The 16,268-nt window shown below is 47.3% G+C and overlaps 1 protein-coding gene across 5 annotated transcripts in view; it reads left to right on the forward strand.

Moving 5' to 3' along the window:
- The window catches only part of SNX29 (sorting nexin 29), a 550,106-nt gene that overhangs the window by 456,293 nt on the left and 77,545 nt on the right, over positions 1-16,268 (forward strand). For 4 of the 5 annotated variants that reach the window (XR_004345666.1, XR_004345669.1, XM_032604205.1 and 1 more), the window contains one exon: positions 1,825-1,965. Coding sequence is in view for 2 of the 5 variants with exons in the window: in XM_032604205.1 (XP_032460096.1) it covers positions 1,825-1,965 (141 nt within the window). In the remaining 3 variants the exon portion in view is untranslated. Of the gene's footprint in view, positions 1-1,824; positions 1,966-16,268 lie in introns of those variants that run through there. The other variant, XR_004345667.1, reaches the window with a different exon arrangement.

Genomic DNA, 16,268 nt, shown 5'->3' on the forward strand with positions numbered 1-16,268 from the left:
ACTTCAGTTCATCTTTTAACAGGGGGCAACCAAAACCTAACTAAGTTGGTGTGGTCGATTTAGAATAGAGCAAGACTTGTCAACCTCTTTATTCTAGAAGTTAAACTGTACCTTTTAATGAGGTCTAAATAGTACATAGGCTTTTTTGGTGGCCCTTTCACATTATTCACTTAGCTTGAATTTACTAAAATCCATAAGTCTTTGTCCCACAGGCCATTGCTGTGCCGTATCTCCCCCACCTTATACTTACAGTGTTGGCTTTTTGGATTATTTTGTAAAATCTGACACTGATCTTTTAAAATTTCATCATGTTGCATTGAACTCGTTCCTTAGGCCAGTTGAGATCACTTGATGTCTGTCATTCAGTGTATTTACTGTCTCTTTGTTAGAAGCTTGCGGGCTTCTAACAAACTTGACAGGCCTCTCTTTCTCCATCTAATTCCACCGGCAACTTCCATCCATTGATTGGAATTCTTTGGTTTAAATTATCCTTCCTTCATCATGTTCACAAGAATATTGTGAGAGACGTTGATGGTTGCCTTACCAAAGTTCAAATGCATGATGTCTGCATTTGGGGATACAGGGTGGTTTTTATGTAGAGGCAGAATTTATCATTCATATTAGAGATGCCTACTTTTATGGTTAAAGAGATTTTCAGATGTGTATTGACATTCGCTGATTGCAGATTACAATAGCTATTTATCATCAGAGACTTCACTCTCTGGGTTATTCTTTTTTTTTTTTTTTTTTTTGAGGTACGTGGGCCTCTCACTGTTGCGGCCTCTCCCGTTGCGGAGCACAGGTTCCAGACGCACAGGCCCAGCGGCCATGGCTCACGGGCCCAGCCGCTCCTCAGCATGTGGGATCTTCCCGGACTGGGGCACGAACCTGTGTCCCCTGCATCAGCAGGCGGACTCTCAACCACTGTGCCACCAGGGAAGCCCTCTCTGGGTTATTCTTAACTCACGTAATTTTTAAAAAATGCATTGATCTCTCTCTCAGTTCTCTGTTTTGCCTTGAGACGTAGCTGCTCTGTGTCCCTGGAAGGTGTGAGGGCCTGTAAAAAAAAAGCAGGTGAAATAGCCCTTACATTTTATATCCCTAGAATGTTCTCTTGAGAGTCACATCTTGATTATAATAAAGAAGTTTCATGCCCCAAGTGTGTTCATCCATCTTGATGTGACCTTCCATCCAGTTGGACTGATCTCAGTTCTGGCTCCCTCCCTCCCTCCCTCCCTCCTTCCTTCCTTCCTTCCCTCCTTCCCTCCCTCCCTCCCTCCCTCCCTCTTTTCTTCCTTCCTTCCCTCCTTCCTTCCCTCCCGAGATTGATCCCGCCCCCTCTGAGTGCTAGTCTGTGTGATCCCCAGCACAGTTGCATGGCTTCTATGTCTGACTGTTCTCTGCACCACCTTGGGAGGAGGTGCTGTTAGCTCCATTTTACAGAAGAGGAAACACATGGCCAGCGAGGATGAATGGTCTCTCCCCCGCAATCCGTCACCATTACAATATGCATGTGACAAAAGTATGAAAAATGTGTCTCTAAGATTCATTGGGCTGCTGATTTCTGCTGATACTGGGAAACTGATGTTCATGAATATGCAGCCTGCCTGATGGAGTCATTCTCTCGTGTACCCATTGGTACACTCAGTACACTGAGTCCCTCCTCCGTGCCGGCGCTGGGCCTCCAGTGACACGGGAGGTGGGGTGTGGCCCTGCTCTTGCAGAGCTGGTTTTCCTGGGGGGAGCGTTGCCAGAATCCCACCCCTTTGTAATGAGAGCTTTAAGAGACGTTTACATTTTCTTGCTCTTTCCTTTTCTCGAAAGGTCTACATCCGGATAAAAGACAATGAGTGGAACGTCTATCGGCGGTACACGGAGTTCAGGAGTTTGCACCACAAGTTACAGAACAAGTACCCTCAAGTGAGGGCCTACAACTTCCCACCCAAAAAGGCCATTGGAAACAAGGTAGGTACCATCACTGCCCGGGGCCAGGCAACTCTCCATCTGGTGCCTCTGTCTTCTTCTTCCATTGGTGATTTAAACGTATGTGCTCCTTTATTTAACTCAAAAAGTTGGCTAATATGAGAAAAAATAGGAATGAAGAAAAGAGTCACCCATCATTCCGCCCACCTAAAGACAATCACATTATGTTTCGTCTATGTCCGTCCTCTCATTTCTCTAAGGCAGGGGCTGTTCTGTTAAAAGGCCAGAGAGTAGATATTTTGGCCTTACGCACCGTACCATTTCAGCCAAAAATACCCAGCTCTGCCATCGTGGCAGCGGCTGCAGACAGCATGGATGCACAGGGGCGCGTCTGTGTGCCAGTAAAACTTTACTTTTAAGAAGAGGTGGCAGCTGGACCTGGCCTGTGGGGCATAGTTTGCCACCTCCTATTCTGGACCAAAAAAAAAAAAATGTTTTCTAGTTTTTATCCATGGTTGTCATGATATTTATTTGGACTTAAGAATATGGAGTTATTTCCCAGCGGGGCTTTCTCAGAGGAGCTCCTTTTATTATTACTGCCTCATGAAGTTTAGTCATTGATAATGACCTAATTTGTTTCTATGTATTCTCCAAGTACCCTGGAGAAAGGAGGCGCTTGCCCCGCGCATGCTTGCTGGTCGATTAGCATTCATTCATTCATCCAGCCGGCATTTATTGAGCACCAGTTAAGTGTCACAGTGCAAGGGGCACCGAAGATGACAGCCGAGCCGGGCGTCAGGCCTCATTGTGTTGTCTGCCTCAGCCGGTCAGCATCGTTCTGTCCTCCATCACGTCTGCAGCCGTTCTCCATCATGGCTGTGCTTTGGATCACTAGGGAAGCTTTAAAAACTCTGAGACCTGGCCACCCCCCAGCCCCATCCTGAGTTCATTGGTCTGGAGTGAGGCCTGGGCACTGAGGGATTTAAAAGCTCTCCAGGTGGCTCCTGGAGGCAGCCAAGCTGGAGAACCCCTGGCTTCCTGTCGAGTAGGAAGTAGAGACATTTCATCAATTGCAGTGTATTAACTAGCTTGGCAGGGGCAGTCGAATCAGATGAGGTAACGTGGACCCTTCTCAGGGCCTCGGAGGAAACGGGCCTTGGATAGGAGGCATTCCTCTCCTCCTGTGGTTCTCAGAGTGTGGCTCCTGGTCAGCAGCGTGGGCCTCACCTGGAGCTTGTTAGCAATACAGATTCTCAGGCTCCATCCTGCACCTGCTGGAATACAGGCTCTGGGGCTGGGGCCCAGCAGGGTGGGTTAACAAGCTCTCTGGGTGGTGCTGAAGCACAGGAAGTGTGGGGACCAAGCGCCATCACATTGACAAAGCTTGTGCAGATTCCATTAGCCATGAATTTCCTAGTTTGTCTCTGGAGGAGGCGCCTTGCCTAGGATTTCCTACAGTCTTTATCATAGAAAACCCAGAGCAAGAGTTTCCATAACCCACTCCCCACACTTGGGAATTCCAGAGAGAAAACTGTTATTGACCGTTACGTTTATATCTTCAGAGATTTCTGTGTTTAAACCAGATTAGAAACCTGATCACATCAGGGTGTGCTGGAACATAATTTAAACAGTTATAAAGCAGGTTTATCTCAGGCCCAGAATAAACCTGTTGTTCTTTTTTTTTTTCCTCTGTTGAAGAAAAGTAGAGTTGAGCCCATAAAAACGGAAGACTTAGAAATTCTATACTTGTTCATAGCAAGGAGTACAATAATTCTTAATGAAAAGAGGTGGGGGGACTATATACTGATTTAATCTAATGACTTGCAGGCTCATACAAATCTTGGGACCCATCCAGAATGTCTTAGAATGTCACAGAACAAAATTATACATAACCAGCATATTATCCCTGTAAGATGTTCTCATTTGCAGAGAGCATTACACACGGAAGCAGCCCTTCCACGATACCTGCAGGGAATGCGGTATTGCTGAGGGAATTATACAAGGCTGAACTTGGGACATGTCTGTCTTTCACTGTGTTTTCACTTCCTATGGCTGCTGTAACAAATTCCCACACATTTAGTGGTCTAAAACAGTTCAGGTTTATTATCTAAAACTAGTCTCTCTGGGCTCCGATTAAGGCGCGGGCAGGGCTGCGCTCCTTCTGGAGGCTCCAGAGGAGTCTTGCCTTTTACAACTTCTAGAGGCCCTTGGCTTGTGGCCCCCTTTGTCTTCAAAGCCACAATCACATCACTCTGGTCTCTGCTTCTGTCTAGATAGTAGTCACATCTCCTCTGACTCCTCTTCCTCTAATAAGGACCTTTGTGACCACAGTGCCCTCCCAGCCCCCCGCCCCCGATAATCTATGATCATCTCCTACCTCAAGTTCTGCAAAGTCCCTTTTGCCATGTAAGGTAAGATGCTCTCAGGCTCTGGGATTAGGATGTGGACACCTTTGGGACCCACCCTTGCTGAATGATTTCTCTGCAGCCCAAAGGGATGCCCTCCCCATTCCATCTCTCCTCAAGCCTTATAGTTAGGCAACACTTACTAAGACAAGGCAAAGTTGCCAAGAACAACACCAGTCTTAAGTATGTTGGTGTTCGAGGCTCAGGTTTAGTGAGATGAAGCGTAGGCCTGAGGGATAGGAGGGGCTTTCCGGAGTTCCGTGACTTAGAAAGAGTGTGAAGCAGTCCTGTCTCTGCTGTGCCAGGAGCAGGGACCGCGAGGGAGTTTCCCCTCTGAGGTGGGTCACCTGCAGCCCTGCCCCCGTCCTCCCGTCCCTGTCAATCCGGAACTGACCTACAGCAGCAGTGAAATCTGTATCAATGGGGCACCCAGGACAACCCTATCTGCAAATAAATGAGCTTGGCATTAAGGTACCATCTTGGTGGGTCTGGCGCAGTGATGACCGGCTCGTACACATGCACTGGCTGGTTCTTAACTAGGTCTTTGGTCCTGCCCCGCATGGTCAGGGGTGGATCTGACAGTTTCCTCTCTTACTCAGGAATCTGACAGCTCAGAGCTGTCCTGGGGTCTCAGCCTCTTTTCTCGTCTGTGCTACCCTTTAGCTTTTAATTGGCTGGTCAGGGTCCGACTGTAGTTTGATTCCCTCCACTCGCCCACACCCCGTCCCCCACCAGAGTACACTTTGGCTGATGCCAGGACAGATCTCAGGACCTGTCTGATTTCCAAGGGCAGAATGAGTCAGGATTCAGGACTTGAGTGCCCAAGAGAGGCCAACGACGAACTCTTCTTTAGAGACCAAGCTTGAGCGGCCACAGCTGGGTCTGATTGCTCAGTGTACCTGCTTTGATACCCTGAGGGCAAACTTTCTAGAGAGCTTTGATTCTAAATTGACCCAGAAAGATGTACTACATCAAAATCTTTTCTTTGATTGGATCACTTCACCAGTGAAGCGCTTGCCCACTTGAACCATTAAGACACGTTGACACAGCATCCTTGGGTGGATTGAGTTCCATGTACCTTGTTGCTCTAAGTCTTGGACCCGTTAAATGATTGACTTTAGAATCCACAGTCTTGGACGGTATTCAAGGACATATTAAACATAGTGTAGCCTTTTAAAATTCACCAGATGAGTATCTTTCTAGCCTGAATTTCTAGATATTTCCCCAGCTTTAGAAGTAAAATGTGATCTTAACCCCAGTTTGAACTTTTAAAAAATGGATTAAATTTAAACATTTTATAGTTTCTGGATGCGAAATTTGTCTTCGCCAAATCATTTCTTTTACCTCCATATGCCACGTATGTGTTTAGTTATAAATGGGCAGGGTGCCCAGAGCACTTGCTAAAGATATTTCCATTCTTGCCCTGCCTACAGTCCCTTTCCCTCACTGTAGCCAGAGTGAGGTTTGTATAACGTCAGTCAGATTGTATCACTGTTGATTAAAACCCACCAGCGGCACCAGTTAAATTCAGGACTCTTTGCTGTGGCCTGTGAGGTGTCCCCCAATAGGTGCCCCACTTCCTCCCCTACCTTATCTCGTGCCCCCCTCCTCTCCCTCTACAGACCCAGCCACTCTGACCTCCTAAGACTTCCATGGGATTCTCTGGCCTTTGCACCTGCTGTTCCCTCTGCCTGGAACAGCTTTTCCCCATCTCTGCATGGACAGCTCCTCCAACTTGTGAGGTCTCAGCTTAATTCCACTCCTCAGCACCTTTGTCAATGCCACTCTCTAGCCCATTACTCTGTTTTCATTTTCTCCCAGCCTCTCCTGGCACGTACCATGAGTGGAAATGATTTCTTTGTGTACTTGAGTAGCGTCCATCTCTCTGCCCTGGAATGGAACCTCAGGAAACAGGGCCTGGGTCTGTTTCTGTTCACTGCTCTCTCCAGCTCCTAGTATAGAATCTGACACACCAGAGACACTCGTGGCCTGAATGAATGAATAAATGAACAGAAATTAAATGGAAGTTTCCCTTTTATTTTCTTCTTTACTTCACTGGGTCTTGGCACAAATTTTTAAAAAATCTGAATTCCAAAAGTGAGTGGAATAACTTTCAGGGTATCTTTGGAGGTTGTTCCCACTCCACTTTTGGCTGAATATTTCTTGCAGAATGAGCAAGAGCCTGGCAAGCCTTTGCAGACAGGAGAGCAGGCTGCCTAGCAACCTGAGGATGTGGACTGGAGCTCCCTGTCCAGAAGGATTTCGCTGGCATGAGGGCTTAGGTGGAGGATGTGTTTTTGATGTTTGCTACTAAAAGTCTACATTATTGCTCAGTGAGCAAATGAGAATTGAGGGACTGTCGTTCCTTCCTAGGACAATGGAGTCGGTCCTCTGGAAGTTCATTTGGCACTAAGGCAAGGCAGAATCGCTTTCCCCTGGGCTGCAGATAATTCAACTTGTTGGAGAAATTATGCATTAAAATTCTCATTAAAAACACATACGCCAGTGTGCGGTGGAGGAACCGAGGGGCACTCGCAGAGCTGTGGAAAGCGCCTTTGCAGCTCCCGAGAGGCATAGATTGCAATGCAGCCCCAGGGATGATGGCAGGACCCCAGCCAGCAATGGCAATGAGCAGGCATCTGGAGGAATGCGGGGGCTGATGAATTCTTCCACTTGGCAAACATGTTACAAGTGCAGGGGTGTTCTGCTAGGTGTGGGGAGTTGAAGATGCTTTAAAGTATGGTCTCTGCCTTCACAAACTTCAGGTTCTTGTAGGGAGAAAAACTAGTGAATCCTGTGGGCTGGCGGAGGGTTCCAGTGCACTTGGAGAAGAGCAAGGAGGGGGAAGCAGAGCTGCTTGCTGCAGGAGGGAAAATGCTTGAAGGGCCAGCAGGAGTCCCGGTGCTGAATCTCACATGAGGGAGCAGGTGGGGACGCAGGCAGTTCAGGGGACGTCCTTCCCGTCCTTGTGCCCATTTCCTCCGTGCATCTGCATTAGGCTCCTATGGCTGCCTTAACGAATACCACAGACCTGGTGGCTTAGAGCAACACACATGTACTGTCTTGTAGTTCAGTGAGACCTAGTCTGACACAGGTCTCACTGGGCTAAAGTCAAGGTGTTGGCCAGGTCGGTTCCTTCTGGGGGCTCCAGGAAGAATCTGTTTCCTGGCCTTTTTGCAGGTTCTAGAGGCTTCCTGCATTCCTTGGCTTGTGGCCCCTTCTGCCGTCTTCCACGCTGCATCTCTCTGACCATTCTTCCGTAGTCACATCTTCCACATCTTCAACCTTTCCTGACCACAGCAGGGAAAGGTTCTCCACTTTTGAGATTAGATGTGGTCCAGCCAGATAACCCAGGATCATCTCCCCATCTCAAGGTCCCTAGTCCACACCTTGCAAAGTCTCTTTTGCCATGTAAGATAATGTAGTCACAGGTCCTGGAGATTAGGGTGAGAACATCTCTGGGGGAGGCATTATTTTGCCTACATCGTGCCTCTTTCCTTGCCTGGAGTAAAAGAACATTACTAGTACCTCACTTTACAACTGGGGAAATGGAGACACAGAGAGGTAAAGTGACTTGTCCAAGGTCATCTCGCTCGGCAGTGTCAAGGCTGATGTGTGTGCCCAGGCAGACAGTCTGCAGAGCCCTAAGCCTTCACCCTCTCACCACAGATCTGCTGCAGAGGACCCTGGAGGGTGGGTGAGTAGGTTATTTAGCCATTGCCCGGTTGGTAGATATTTACGTTGATTTCATAATTCAGTTTCTTAACCTCGTTGGTGTAGAAATCCGGGAGCAGGTGACACCGGGGCCCCCGGTTGCCTCTCCCTTCTGCTGAACCATCCAGGCCTCACTTAGGGACCATTTTTAGAACCGCCTACCCTCACTTAGGGACTATTTTTAGAGCCAGGAGCTGCTGCCTTCATAGTTGACCCTAAGTGTATGGAGAGTCAGTCATTCATTCCTTTGTGTATGTATTCATTCTGCAGGACTTTGCCAACCCTGAGAGTTAAAAAAAAAAAAGATTCTTGCTGGTTCACTAGCTGTGTGGCCTTGGGCAAGTTATCTGACCTCTCTGTGCCACACTTTCCCTTCTGTGTAACAGGGATGGTCATGGCACTTCCCTCCTAGTGATGTTATGAGGATTTAAGGTGGTAACGTTTCTAAAGTGCTCACAACTGTGCTTGCGTGTGATAAGTACTACGTATGGGTTTGTTAAAGGGGCATATGGTCTGGTTGTGAGATGGAGCAAGCAGACACATAAGTGCGTCCATACCGTAGAGGATGCTGGGACTCTGAGCCTGAGCAGTGGACGAGCCTGACATAGGTGGTCCGTCCAGAACCTCCACACCGTGTGTTTCTGTGTACAGTAATGCCAGCCATCCTGTGCCCGCTTGTCATATATACTGGAGGCTCTGTATTCATTTTCTCATCATGCAGTTGTTGCTAAGCCTGTAGAAAAATGTCTTCTAGGTGAGGAAACCGGGCTTGGATGCTGTAAACACACCGCCCAAGGTCCTGTGGCTCCTATTAGGGATTGAGTCAGACTCATTCTAATGGCACTGTGCCTCCTGGTCCGGAAGCCTCTAAACCCACACCCAAATCAGGAGCTGGTACTGCAGGAAGTCACTGTTACCAGAGGTTTCTCTGTGGAGATACAACATCTCACGGGATTCTGCCAGAAGCAGCCTCATGTGGAAGAAGATCCGGAAGACAGTGCAGGTACCGGCACCCAACTGGAATGGAGACACAAGGAGCTCAGACACCATCCCCTGAAGCTGAAGTTTTTCCAAGAGAAGTTTAGGAGAGAAAAGAAACTCCAGCCGAATGAAGCCGTAAACGCAAGGTTGTTTCTTATTTGACACTCTGCCAACCACTGTGTAAATAGTCCCAGTACTTAATGTATTAAACAAGAAGAAAAAAGAAATTGGGCTCATTATACATCACACATTTGTGTTTCTCTTTAATACGGTAAAGGCCTCCCTCTTAAGATATGTTCCAGGAGAGCAGTTGCCGAAGTCATCTTGCCAGAAAAATTGTCTCAGGAGAGAGACAGGGCTGAGCCCTAGACCTGGACTATGTATAAGTGTGCATATGCAGATATGGATATATATTTAATGAGTGGGGAGTTCTTGGGAGGGCTTTTCTATAACATCAAATTAAAATCCAATTTTAAAAATCAAGGTCAGGGCTTCCCTAGCAGCGCAGTGGTTAAGAATCTGCCTGCCAATGCACGGGACACGGGTTCGAACCCTGGTCTGGGAAGATCCCACATGCCGCGGAGCAACTAATCCCCTGCGCCACAACTACTGAGCCTGCATTCTAGAGCCCGCGAGCCACAACTACTGAGCCCGCATGACACAACTACTGAAGCCCACACGCCTAGAGCCCATGCTCTGCAACAGACAAGACACCGCAATGAGACGCCCGCACAACTGCAACAAAGAGTAGCCCCCACTCACCACAACTAGAGAAAGCCTGCGCGCAGCAACAAAGACCCAATGCAGCCAAAAATAAATAAATAAAATAAATGTATTTTAAACAAAATCAAGGTCATTTTATAAACGAATAATCCAGAGCCAGAAGCTAGAGGTGTATTTGCTGCTCTGGTCCCATCCCCTGTGTTTTCTGCATGTAGCATATGGAGAGTTTGATTCCAAGAGAATCATCTTGGCAGTCTCAGGTCACAGACCTTGCAGGTCCCACCTCCTCCAGGAAGCCTTACCTGAACTCAGAGTGTTAGCTGTCCTTCCTCTGGGTTCCTTTCCCATGCTGCCTCTGGGCTGCCTGATGCACAGCCCTCTCCCCCACCCCCCACCCCCATTAGCCATGGAATTAGGGAGCAGAAACCAGGCCTGGTGAGTCTTTGTCTTCTCAACATCTCTACCTGAGAACTCTAAGGGTTCTTGTCAGAAAGGCCCTTAAAATAAAACAAATAAATGGAAGCTTTGTTAATTTCCAGATAAACATTCTTTCACTCTTTCATTTCACAAATCTTTATTGCGTATCTATGGTACACCAAGTCTTATGGCTCCTGAGATGAATGAGATGTGTTTCTTGCCCTCAGGGAGCTCACAGTTTCGTAGGGCAATTGGTAGAACACCCCATCCCCAGTAAGTGCTATGGGGAAGGTTAAATCCAGGGTTTTGTGGGCGCCAAGGGGAGAGTATATCATCTAGGATGCTTTTCCCTGCAAGTGATAAAAACCAAAATCAAACTATTTTTAGTTTAAAAAGAGGTATCATTGGCTTCTGTAACTGAGAAGTTGAGGTCTGACTTCAGGAATGGCTGGATTCGGGAGCTCAGTGACATCATCAGAGGTCAGTATTTTGGCCAGTCATTTTCTTTTTGCTGTCTTGCTTCTTATCTGTCTGCCTATCTGTTTCTCCTGCTTCTTATCTGTCTGCCTATCTGTTTCTCTCTCCATCTGCTTTTTTTCTGAGTTGGCTGCATTTTCAGGCAGGCTCCCCTCTCATGGCAAAGATAGTCACACACCTCTAGGCTTTCTCTCTATCACCTTAGCAGCTCAGGCAGAAAGAGTAAATCTCTTTTCAGTGTTCTGGTCTCAGCACTGATGCTCATTGGCCCAGTGAGTGCCACTGGGGACTCACTGAGTCCTGTGCCTATTCCAGGGTCAATAATAATGACTGTGATTGGCCAGGTCATGTGCTCAGCCTTGAGTCAAGTGGTGGAATCAATCCCATCCCAACCCCATGATCTGAGAGTGGGAAAAGGTTGATCTCCCAGGGGAAGATTATAGCACTGCCACCAGGAGAAAAGGGCATGGGTAGTGTGTGTAGGCAAAACAGCAAGGGGGGGACCAGCCTGGGGGAGAAGGGAAAGAGGGAGATCAGAGATGTTGCAGAACAGAGCCTTGAAGGATGAGCCTTGAAGGATGAGCAGGATCCAGCTGTTGAGTGAGATGGGGAATTCCAGGCAAAGGAAACGGCACTTTGGAAGGTGGAGTTCGTGGAGCAGCTTGACTTCTCAGGCTTCTTGGGAAGCAGTGTGGAGGATGAATAGCAGGAGACACTGGCCCAGAGAACTGCACAGAGGTCTACAGACTTATTGAGAGGAGCATCATGCATTCACTCATTCATTCAACAGCTCTTTCTTGAGCACCTACTATGTGCCAGCCACTGAGGCCAAACAGTTAAGAGCCCTGCTTGCATAGGGCTTAACAATTTGGGGGGTGGGGAGAAGGGGATGAAGAGGGAAGACAGATGATGTACACAAACAAACATACAGATAATTTCTGATGATCTCTGAATAACGTACTCAGTAGAAGAGATTTAACACTAGAACTGTCCTGGAACGGTTACCCAGGTCATAGGAGATATTAAGTTATGAACTGAACAGTATGGAATTTCTTTGGCCTGCAACTAAAAAACAAACAAAGAAATAAAATTTTTTGCCCACTGCTGCCAACCACAGTAAAATTACTCAGCTCCCTTTAAAAGACAAGGGTAAAAATAGAGAGGTAGTACATTTTCGGCTAGCAATGGACTATCATTTGGGCTTGACCTTCTGCTGCTTGATGTTCAAAGCAGCTCAGTGCACTGGGTAATGGATCCATAGTTCGTTTTAGACAGGTGCATAAATCTTTGGGGGAAGCTAGAAAAATGAGCCAGCCAGGCGGCCCTGGCATTCTGCTTAATCCTCATTTCCGCCTTTTATCCTCTCCCCTCGTCCTCTGTTTATTCCGCCCTCTTACAGTGGGGAATCCCCGCGGAAAGTGCAGACTGGAGTTTCACACAGGCATTCTTCAAACTAGAGCATCAAATAAGGAATGGTTTTGCTGTCTGGGGCCTTTCCCTCAGTAATACCATTAGTGTTCAGGCAGGTCTGGAGAGCTGTAAATCATGTCTTTCACCATTGCTTCGGGGACTGTTGCAGATGCCTCAAATGCATTGATTTTGGAAATAACTGGGCATAACTGTTTTCCCGTTTCCCTTAGATTAAGCGTCACTGCTGTGCACCAGATGACCGATGGTGTGCCAGTAAAGCCGGTAACCAAGCAGGGCAAAAGATGGCTGCATCTTTTCAGATTCTCAAACAAAGTGGGAAATTATTGCCTCCCAGCGATCCCCCAAGTCTGTGTTTAGTCCGTGGCACTGGTCAGCACCATGGAGAGTTCCACCGTGGTTGTCATTTGTCTGATGATTTCCCTCTCTGGATGGGTATGTGAATCATTGGGTTTAAACAGATTCAGATGCTCAGATCACACTTCAGACCTACTGAATTAGAATCTCTACGGGTGAAGCCCTAGAATCTGTATTTTTGAAAAATCCTTGGAAAGTGCTGACACAGCTGGTCTGCAGATCAGTGATGGGGGTGCCACTGGCCAGAGGCCCAGGAATAGGAAATAAGTTGCTCGAGGTAACATGATGACGTATTCAGAGAGCCATTTCCCCTCTGTGGCTTCAGCAGGCTCACTTATTCTCAACCTTGTGTTTCTGTGCCAGGGTTGCCAGCCAATATCTGGCTTGAGATTAACGATATCAAATAGGACCTCAAAGGATGGTTTCAAATTCTGTGTCATATCTATTGTTTCTAAATATCTTGCCACTCAAAGTGTGTTTTTTGCACCATCGACATCACCTCACCTGGGAGCCTGTTAAAAATGTGGAAACCCATCCCCCCCTCCCAGGTCCAGTTGACTCAGAATCTACATGTTTAACAGGCTTGCCAGGTGAACTGATACACACCAAAGTTCGAGAAGCAATGTTCCGGGGTTTTTGCTGTTCACTGTCTGACCTGGATGCTTCCAGCAGGGCTCTTCACCACTCCTTCCTTTTCCCCTCCAGGGGGAAGATTTCTGCTCAAGCTGTCAGGTGGGCAGGCTCTGAGCCACACCTGTCAGCGGGCAGAGTCACCGTGTGTTAAGCTGGTGCATCAGGTTGTACCTGTGTCCAGCCCCAGCCTCCCAGGTTGAAACAGGAAGCTCCCTAGAAGCAGGCCGGCTCAGTCCCTTGCTGCTTTTCCTTCTTCTTATGTGATATTCATTCGTATGCATTAGGTAGTTGTGTTTAAGTCAGTAGGGAAAGACGTGGTCCCTGCCCTTGTGAAACTTTTAGTTTAGCAGAGGCAGACATTAACAAACAAACCTATAAAGAGAGATACTTTCAAGTGCTTTTAATGAGCTTTTATGTAGGAACAGTGCAGAGAGCTATAACAGAGAAGATCTCATTTAGTCAAGGGGTCCGGGTAGGAACATTTAAAGTGAAATAAAGGGGGCCGTGTAGCAGTTAGCTAGGAAACAACCCAGAAAGCCCACTCCAGGCAGAGGCAGCGGCAAACGCAGGCCTGCAGGCAGCTCTGTCCTGGGGACTGGGTCAGAGTCTTTTCTCTTCTAAGCTCATTTGGCTTTTTCCTCTCTTTGTGTTGGACAGATTTTAGTTCTTGGTGAAAACTTAGGGTCTCTGTTGTCTCCAGGCTCAGGACTGCCTGACCCGGGGTGAAAACGTGTTCCATATAGACATGCAAGGTTTGCAACCAAGGCCTCAAGCTCGAAATCAAGTCCGACTCAGCCTTTGGGCCTTTATCTCCCTTGGGGTGGTGGGAGTGAGAGGAACTTGGGTCTCTGGGGTGATGGAGGAGAGCATGGGTCTGGGGTCCCCTGAGTTTGGACTTGAGTCTGAACCCTGATATACTGGCGTAAACCAGCACATCACCTCACTGTGCCTTGGTGTCCTCAAGTACTTCCCTTCTGAGGTTGCTGCCAGGGTTAAGGGAGGTAACGGGACAGGCTTAGAACACGCCTGGCCCACAGTGAGCTCAGAAACTGCTGGTGGTGGTTGGTACTAGGCCGTCTCCTGGGTCCCCTGGCCACACTGCCCTCTTAATGCCATTCCCCTATACCCACCCCCCACAGTGGGCAGGGCACCGTTCCCAGCCCCATTTTACAGAGGGGAAACAGGCTCAGAGTGGCCTGCTCGAGGGCTCAGCCTGATTTAGCCCAGGAGTTCCTATCCTAGTGTCTGAGGATACAATCCAGGTGGTCAGTGAACAAGGATCACACTCCATTTTCACCACTGTCTCACTGACATGTGAACTTAGGCCACAAGCTGTACCGGTGGTTGTGGCATCTGTGACTCTGTCCCCAGTAGAAATCAGTTACGTGGATTTCCCTGTCATGTGCTGCAGATGGCTCACCGTCCTAAAGCTCGTTAGCACTTCGCAGGCAGTGATTAGACCTGCCATTAGATCTTGTTATCAATGCCCCAGCTGAGAAACACTTGCACTGGTTTTTCGCAGTTGTGATAGCTGTGCTTAAAATATAAAAGCCGAGCTTTTCTGTCTAATCCTATGTATCTTGTTTCGGGAGTTTAAAAACACATTTCTGACAAAGGGACGGTGGGCTTCACCAAGGCCATACAGAGAACCCTGCCAGCGCCCCTCCCTCGCGTCCCCAGGGCCCTGGCGGAGGGCTACCACCCACCTCTGCTGTTTCCAGCTGCCTTGCTCTTTCCAGGCTCTTCTCCCTATTCCTTCCCCTCCAAGTTCCTTTTTTGTACAAGCAGGTGCTGGATAAATAATTAATAGGGTGGGAAAACTTGTTGGAAATAGTACAGCTCATGTTTATTTTTAAGCAGCTGAGATATAGAGCTCTGGTCTAGGTGGGGAAAACATCTTTGGCTAAAAAGAGGTGCTGTGAGGTTGATGAGGGCTGCTGTGAGCAGAAGGCAGAGGATTTTTGGATAAGCCTGGGCGCTGGGAGGCTTGAGGGATTGGGTGGGAAGCCCAGGGAAGGAGAGTTCTGTGACCTGAACAGTGAGTGGAGGATGTCAGGGGAGAGCCACAGTTTCAATGAGGACCTGAGCAAAAACCCTCCCAGACTGGCAAAGGCGTGAGAGGAATTTGATTTACGTGATTGAAGAGAGCAGGAATGGATTGCAGCTTCAGACATAGCTGGTCCAGGGCTCATAGGATCCCATCAGAACCTTGTCTCTCCCTCCCCCTTTCCCTCCTTCCCTCCCTCCTGTGCTTTCTCTGTGCTGGCTTCGTTCTCAGACAAGCTTTCTCCAAGATGGACTCTCTGGCAGTTCTAGGCTTATATCACCCCAACAGCAACCCCAGAAGAAAGAGTTTCTTTTCTGGTAGTTCCAGCAGAAATCCTGGAATTAGGCTTCATTTATCTGCCTGGATGTTGTGCTCTTTCTTTTTTTTTTTTTTAACAGCTTTAATCTACTTTTTTATCTACAGATTTGCCTATTCTGGAAATGTTATATAAATGGAGTCATATACGATGTGGTCTTTTGTGACTTCACAGAAGCATGTTTTCAGGGTTCATCTGTGTTGTGATATGTATCAGCACTTCATTCCTTTTATTGCCAAGTACTGTTCCATTGTATGGGTACAGCACATTGTGTTTATCCATGCATCAGTTCATAGGCATTTGGGTTTCCACTTTTGGGCTATGATGAATAATTCTGCTATGGACCATCGCGTCTAAGTGTTTGTGTGGGCATATGTTTTCCTTTCTCTTTCGTTTCATTCTTTTGTTTCATTTCATTCCACCTAGGAGTGGAATTGCTGGGTCATATGGTGCGTCTTTGTTACACATTTTGAAGAACTGTCTGTTTTCCAGAATGGCTGCACCATTTTATATTCCCATCAGCAACATATGAGGGTTCTAATTCCTCCACATTCTTACCAGCACTTATTATTATCTTTTTTTTTTTTTTTTTTTTTAGCACCACCCTAGTGGGTGTGAAGTAGTGTCACCTTGTGGTTTCAATTTGTGTTTCCCTAATGACTAATGATATTGATCATCTTTTCATGTCCTTATATATATCTTCTTTGGAGAAATATCTCTTCACATCCTTTGCATTTTAAAATTAGGTTACTTGTCTTTTTATTGTTGAGTTGCAATAGTTCTTTGTGTTTTAGATACAAGTCCCTTATCAGATAGATGATTTACAAATATTTTCTTTCATCCTGAG

The sequence above is a fragment of the Phocoena sinus genome, chromosome 15 (genome assembly GCF_008692025.1).
Source record: "Phocoena sinus isolate mPhoSin1 chromosome 15, mPhoSin1.pri, whole genome shotgun sequence".
Classification (NCBI taxonomy): domain Eukaryota; kingdom Metazoa; phylum Chordata; class Mammalia; order Artiodactyla; family Phocoenidae; genus Phocoena; species Phocoena sinus.